This window comes from Mobula hypostoma, chromosome 12, assembly GCF_963921235.1.
Source record: "Mobula hypostoma chromosome 12, sMobHyp1.1, whole genome shotgun sequence".
Taxonomy (NCBI): Eukaryota; Metazoa; Chordata; class Chondrichthyes; order Myliobatiformes; family Myliobatidae; genus Mobula; species Mobula hypostoma.
In genome coordinates this window covers 111,833,873-111,841,430 of record NC_086108.1, presented here as the reverse complement: position 1 = coordinate 111,841,430, position 7,558 = coordinate 111,833,873, and the positions used below count along the sequence as shown (strand labels likewise).

The window sequence follows — 7,558 nt, the reverse complement described above, 5'->3', positions numbered from 1 at the left end:
GGGAGGGAAAATGGATCGGGCGTGATGAAATGGTGGAAATGATGGACTAAATGGTCTAATTTTGCTCCTGCATCTTATGGTCTACTCGTGTACACGCGGTCTCTCTAAGGGCTCTATGGGAAGTCAAATATAGGTCTATGAGTCTATAAATGCACAGGTCTGTCGATGCTGATAACAGGTGGACTCAGTTGCTGAGGTTTCTTAAGTACCTAGATCCAACATTACCAAATTTTATTTTTTAATCACAAAATATAGAGGTTCAAAGATTATCAGGTCTTTCCAAGTTGGGCAAAGATGGCTTTCTTCTCCTCAATTAGATACATGGAATATTCCTTCTTCATTTCTTCCTCAATTTGTTCTTTTGTCTTTGCCTCGACAACCGGGGAAGCCTAAAATACAACAGAGTGTTGTTAAAGCCTTTTATATTCCATTTCAATGACAAAACATTCAAAAACTTGATGCCAACTCAAAGGTTTCTTCCCCCAGGCAGTTAATCTGATCAGCGTAGGGCGCCACGGTGGCGTAGCAGTTAGCACGCTGCTGTTACAGCTCAGGGCGTCGGTGTTCGGAGTTCAATTCCAGTGTCCTTGGTAAGAAGGTTTCTATGCATCTTCCTGTGTACACGTGGGTTTCCTCTGGGTGCACCGGTTTCCATAAGACAGAGGAATGGTTTTGTGTTATTCGGTCTGCTCCACCATTTCATCATGGCCGATCCATTTCTCTCTCAACTCCAATCTCTGCCATCTCCCCGTAACTTTTCATGCCCTGACTGATCAAAAACCTGTCAACCTCCACCTTAACAACATCTAATGACCTTGCATCTACAGCCGTCTGTGGCAACAAATTCCACAGATTAACCACCCTCTGGCTAAAGAAATTCCTCCACATCTCTATTATAAATTGGCATCCCTCTATTTCGGAGGCTGTGCCCTCTGGTCCTAGACTCCCCCAGCACAGGAAATATCCTCTCCACATGTACTCTATCTAGGCCTTTCAGCATTTGACAGATTTCAATGAGATCCCCCTTCATTCTTCCAAATTCCAGTGTGTAAAGGCCACAGTCATCAATCATTCCTCATACAATAAGCCTTTCATTCCTGGAATCAATCTTGTGAACTTCTTCTGAAGACTTTCCATGTCCTTTCTTAAATAAGGGGCCCAGAACTGCTCACAATACTCCAAGTGAGGTCTCACCAGTGCCTTATAAAGCCTCAGCATTATATCTTTGCTTTTACATTCTAGTGCACTTGAAATTAATGTTAATATTGTATTTGCCTTCTTCAGCGACTCAACCTGCATGAGGACTCCCAAGTCCCTTTTCAACACAGTTTTTTGAGTTTTAGAAATATAGAAAACCTACAGCACAATACAGGCCCTTCGGCCCACAAGCTGTGCTGAACATGTCACTACCTTAGAACTACCTAGGCTTTACCCATGGCCCTCTATTTTTCTAAGCTCCATGTCGCCATCCAGTAGTCTCTTAAAAGACCCTATCGTATCCGCCTCCACCACCACCATCAACAGCCCATTCCACACACTCACCACTCTCCGTGTAAAAACTTACCCCTGCCATCTCCTCTGTACCTACTTCCAAGACCCTTAAAACTATGCCTTCTCGTGCTAGCCATTTCAGCCCTGGGGAAAAGCCTCTGACTGTCCACACGATCAATGCCTCTCATTATCTTATACACCTCTATCAGGTCACCTCTCATCCTCCGTCTCTCCAAGGAGAAAAGGCTGAGTTCACTCAACCTATTCTCATAAGGCATGTTCCCTAATCCAGGCAACATCCTTGTAAATCTCCTCTGCACCCTTTCTATGGTTTCCACGTCCTTCCTGTAGTGAGGCAATCAGAACTGATCACAGTACTCCAAGTGGGGTCTGACCAGGATCCTATTTAGCTGCAACATTACCTCTCAGCTCTTAAACTCAATCCCACAATTGATGAAGGCCAATGCACCGTATGCTTTCTTAACCACAGAGTCAACCTGCGCAGCAGCTTTGAGTGTCCTGTGCATCTCTCTGATCCTCCACACTGCCAAGAGTCTATATTCTGCCATCATATTTGACCTACCAAAATAAATCACCTCACACTTATCTGGGTTGAACTCCATCTGCCACTTCTCAGCCCAGTTTTGCATCCTATCAATGTCCCACTGTAACCTCTTCCCGTTTTCTTCCCATTTAGAAAATAGCCTGTGCTTCCTTTGGGGCTACCAAACTGCACGGCCATTCACTTCATGACACAGTATTTCATTTTCCACTTCTTTGCCCATTCTCCTAATCCAGCGGTCCCCAACAACCGGGCCGCGGAGTATGCGCTACCGGGCCGCGAGGAAACGATATGATTGGTCAGCTGCACCTTTCCTTCATTCTCTGTCACGCCCACTGATCAGCCATTACGCATGCGAGGTCATGACCCGCGCGTCATCCGTGTCAGGGCGGGAAGATCAACTCCTCGAGCTTGCAAATGTCGACGGGCTGAAAAGTATGTTTGACATAACATCTCTGTCGGCATTTTGGATCAAAGTCAAGGCTAAATATCCTGAGATAGCCACGAAAGCACTCAAAGCGTTGCTTTCATTCCCAACATTTTTCTGCAATGAATGCAACGGAAACTAAACTGCGGAATAGACTGGACGTCAGGAACCCCTTCGAGTATCGCTGTCTCCCGTCACCCCTCGATGGGACCGTCTTGTTGCAGGGAAACAAGCCCAGGGCTCCCACTGATTCAGCGATATTGGTGTGTTGCAATGATTTTATATATTCATACGGGGAAAATATGTGCTGTGTGTTTAATATCCAAACGTTACTTAAAATGTTATGATGCTATTGACTTATAAGTGACCTATATAACCATATAACAATTACAGCACGGAAACAGCCATCTCGGCCCTTCTAGTCCGTGCCGAACGCTACTCTCACCTAGTCCCACCGACCTGCACTCAGCCCATACCCCTCCATTCCTTTCCTGCCCAGATACCTGTCCAATATTTCTTTAAATGATCATATCGAACCTGCTTCTGCCACTTCTACTGGAAGTTCGTTCAACACTTCACGCTCCCCTGATAATTGACTTACCATTATATCCATGCGAGGAAAAGATGCGCTGTGTGTTTAATATTAAATTCGTTAGATAAACCCGTTTAGAAACAAAATTGAGTGTATTACCCACTTATCGCCTATATTCCGGTAGTGATTAACACCAACCCCACGAACAGAATAAGCGGCAGGTCACAACACGCTTGCGCATTGGTGCCCACGCAAGGCCTCATGGTCATTGTAGTCTTTAGGGTAAAAAACGCATTTGACTGCTACTCCTGTTCGTTGGCAACCCGACCTCCCCCCCCCCCCGTCGGCCGGTCCGCAGTGCAAAAAAGGTTGGGGACCCCTGTCCTAATCTGTCCAAGTTCTTCTGCAGCCTCCCTGCTTCCACAACACTACCTGCCCTTCCCCCAATTTTTGTATTGTCCGCAAACTTTGTTACAGATGCTTGAATTCCACCATCAAAATAATTGATGTATAAAGTAAGAAGAAGCAGTCCCAACTCTAACGTCTGTAGAACATCAGTCACTGTCAGCCAATCAAAAATGGCTCCTTTTATTCCCACTCTTTGCCTCCCGCCAATCAGCAAATGCTCTATCCTTGTTAGCATCTTTCCTGTAATATCACGGGCAGCCATGTGTGGCATCTTGTCAAAGACCTTCTGAAAATCCAAGCACCAAACATCCACCAACCCTCCTTTGTCTATCCTGCTGGTTATTTCTTCAGAAAATTCCAAGAGATTTGTTAGGGAAGGATTTCCCATGAGGAAACCATGCTGACTACAGCCTTTTTTATCAAGTACCTCCAAGTACCCAGAAACCTCATCCTTAATAATTGACTGCAATACCTTCCCAACCACCGAAGTCGGTTAACTGGCCTTTGATTTTCTTTCTTCTGCCTCCCTCCCTTCCTTAAGAGTGGAGAAGCATTTGCAATTTTCCTGTCCTCCAGAACCATTCCAAGATCTAGCGATTCCTGAATGATTATTACTAATCCCTCCATGACCTCTTCAGCTACCTCTTTTAGAACACTGGGGTACAGTCCATCTGGTTCAAGTGACTTATCTACCTTCAGGACTGTCAGCTTCTCAAGCACCTTTTCCCAAGTAATAGCAACTACACTCATTTCTGCCCTCTGACACTGTTGAAATTCTAGCATACTGCTAGTGTCTTCCATAGTGAAGATCGATGCAAAATACTTATTTAGCGAATTAGCGATTTCCTTGTTCCCCATTTCTGCCTCTCCAGTGTCATTTTCCAACAGTCCAATATCTACTCTCGCTTTGACTTCCCTTGTCAGCCACAGTGTGTCATCTTGCCTTTAAAATTCAATTTCTTTGTTGGAATGAATCTATCCTGCCCCTTCTGAATTGCTCCCAGAAACTCCAGCCATTGCTGCTCTGCTGTCACCTCTGCTAGTATCCCCTTTCAATCAACCTTGGCCAGCTCCTTCCTGATGCCTCTATAATTCTCTTTACTCCTGTGTCCTGATCATTTGACTGTAGCTTCTCTTTCTCAAAGGGTATGTGAATTCTGTCATATTCCTTTAACTTAAGCTTTCTAATCAATTCTGTTTTATTGCACAAGACCTAATCCAGAATGGTTTATCCTCTAGAATACTCAACCACAAACTGCTCTCAAAAGCCACCTCACAGGCATTCTATAAAATCTCTGGCTTGGGATCTAGCTGCAATCTGATTTTCTCAATCTACCTGCATGTTGAAATTCCCATGACTATCACAACATTGCCCTTTTTACGTGCCTTTTTATATCCTTTTGTAATATGCAGCCCACATCCTGGCTACTGTTTGTAGTCCTGTATATAACTCCCATAACGCCAGTCAGGGTATTTTTACCCTGCTGTTTCTTAAACTCTACCCACGAGGATTCTACATCTTCCAATCCTATGTCACCTCTTTTTAAAGATCTGCTTTCCTCCCACAGTTCAAAGACGTATTGGTTGGTAGGTCATTGTAAATTGCCCTGTGATGAAGTAGGTGGGTGTTGGAAGCACATGATAAAATAGGCCAAAGTCAGCACTGTGTTCTTAATGGGAAACCTTGCCTGACAAACATGTTGGAATTCTTTAAGAACGTAACAGACCGGATAGACTAAGGGGAGTCAGTGGATGTTGTGTGCTTGGGTTTTCAGAAGGCCTTTGACAAGGTGACACACGTGCTTAACAAGATAAGATCCCATGGTATTACAGGACCATACTAGCATGGATAGAAGATCACTGACTGGCAGGAGCCAAAGAATGAAAATAAAGCCTTCCCCACCATTGAGCATATCTCTACCAAGCCCTATCATGGGACATCCATCATCAGGGACCTCCACCATCTCGGTCATGCTCTCTTCTCTTGTATATGATGACATATATCTACTTCAATAATACATTTAGTTTGAACTATACTGGCCATTGAAAACAACACACATCAAAGTTGCTGGTGAACGCAGCAGGCCAGGCAGCATCTCTAGGAAGAGGTACAGTTGACGTTTCGGGCTGAGACCCTTCGTCAGGACAAGGTCATTGAAGAGTAGGGTTCCTCGGGTATCAGAATTGGGACTGCTTCTTTCCATGTTACACGTGGATGACGGAATTGATGCTTTGTGGCCAGGTTTGCGAATGATACAAAGATAGATGGAGGGGCAGGTAGTGTTGAGAAAACAGGGAGTCTGCAGAATGACTTAGAGATGGGAGAGTGGACAAAATATATCAAATGGAATACAATGTTACAATGTAGAGAAGTGTATGGTCATGTACTTTAGTAGAAGGAATAAAGACATGGATTGTTTTCTGAGCAGGAAGCAAATTCAAAAATCAAAGCGACTTGGGAGTCCTCATGAAGAATTTCCTAAAGGTTAATTTGCAGGTTGAGTCAGTGGTGAGGAAGGCAAATGCAATGTTAGAATTCATTTCAAGAGGACTAGAATATTAGAGCAAGGATGTAATGTTGAGGCATTATAAGGTATTGGGCAGACTGCACTTAGAGTATTGTGGGCAGTTTTGGGCCTCTTATCTAAGAAAGGATGTGCTGGCATTGGAGTGAGTTCAGAGGAGTTCACGAGAATGATCCCGGGAATGTCTGGTTTCATGTATGAGGAGCGTTTAATGACTTCGGCCCTGTAATCACTGGAGTTTACAAAAATGATGTTATTGAAACATATTGAATATTGAAAGGCCTAAATAGAGAGGACACGAACAGGATGTTTCCTACAGTGGGTGGGTTTAGCACCAGAGGGCACAGCATCAAAATAGAGTGACATCCCTTCAGAACAGGGTTAAGGAGGAATTTCTTTAGCCAGGGGGTAGTGAATCTGTGGAATTCATTGTCACAGACACCTGTGGAGGCCAAGTCATTGAGTATATTTAAAGCAGAGATTGACAGAATGTCAAAGGTTACAGCGAGAAGGCAGCAGAACGCGGCTGAGAGGGATAATAAACCAGCTGTGATATCCTCACTCTCCCCTCCTCCACCTGACTATCACCCTCCTCACCTCCCAGCCTCTGTCACTATCCCCGCTCTCCTTTCCTCCATCTGTCCATCACCCTCCTCACCTGGAGCCACCCATCACCTCCCAGTCTCTGTCATTATCCCCACTCCCCCTCCTCCATCTGACTATCACCCCTCCTCACCTGATCCACCCATCACTTGGCAGCTTTTTCCACCCTTTCTCCTAAACTCTTAAAAATGGCTATTTCCGCTCTATATTTCAGTCCTGATGAAAGGTCTCAACTCAAAACGTTAAGTGTCCTGCCCTCGCCCACAGCTGCCGAGACACCCCAGTGTTGTTGATGCAGACCCCAGCACCTCTGCTCTCTTGTGTCTCCAGAGGAACAAGTCTCCTCACTCACCTGCTTCTTTTCATCTTCCTTTTCAATTTTTTCTGTTCTTTGTAGTTTTCTTGTCCCAAAGTAACTGAGTCGCTTCACCTCTTTCTCAAAGTAACCTTCCACAATGGACTTCTGCAAAAGGCAGTGAGCATCAGTCTGAGCGACTGTCATTCTTGTTAATTCACCGCTGCAAACACCATCGTTTATCAGGTGGCGTTTAGTGCAACATTTAATAGCACCAATTCCCACTGCTGTCCGTAAGGAGTTAGTGCATCCTCGCCTGTGACCGTGTGACTTCCCTCCCACATTCCAACGGCATATGGGTTAGGGTGAGTAAGTTGTGCATGGACACTGGCAGGCTTCCCCAGCACTTCCTCGGACTGAGCTGGTCATTGTGCAAACAATGCATGTTTCGACGTATATGTGACAAATACAGGTAATCTTACTTCTCTATCTTTAGTCATGCTCCTGACCATAGAACAGAGAACAGTACAGCACACTACCGGCCCTTCAGCCCACTATGTTGTGCCGACCTTAAGATCAATCTAACCCTTCCCTCCCAATTACTTACTGCCCATTACGCCGCTGGTCTTGAGGGCAGCTACGAAGGTCCTCCATCCCTGGCAGAGTTCCAGGCTTCCTTCATCATGTCGGTAGCTTCCCCTCAGTTTTCACCACT

General features: G+C 45.1%; 1 protein-coding gene across 2 annotated transcripts in view; it reads right to left on the bottom strand.

The window, feature by feature from the left end:
- Positions 1 to 258: 258 nt before the first annotated feature.
- The window catches only part of dnai3 (dynein axonemal intermediate chain 3), a 142,261-nt gene continuing 134,961 nt past the window's right edge, over positions 259 to 7,558 (bottom strand). For both annotated transcript variants that reach the window (XM_063065070.1, XM_063065069.1), the window contains exons 21-22: positions 6,901 to 7,011; positions 259 to 389 (exon numbers count right to left, since the gene is read on the bottom strand). In XM_063065070.1, the coding sequence (XP_062921140.1) occupies positions 270 to 389; positions 6,901 to 7,011 (231 nt within the window). In that variant the 3' untranslated portion in view covers positions 259 to 269. The remainder of the gene's footprint in view (positions 390 to 6,900; positions 7,012 to 7,558) is intronic.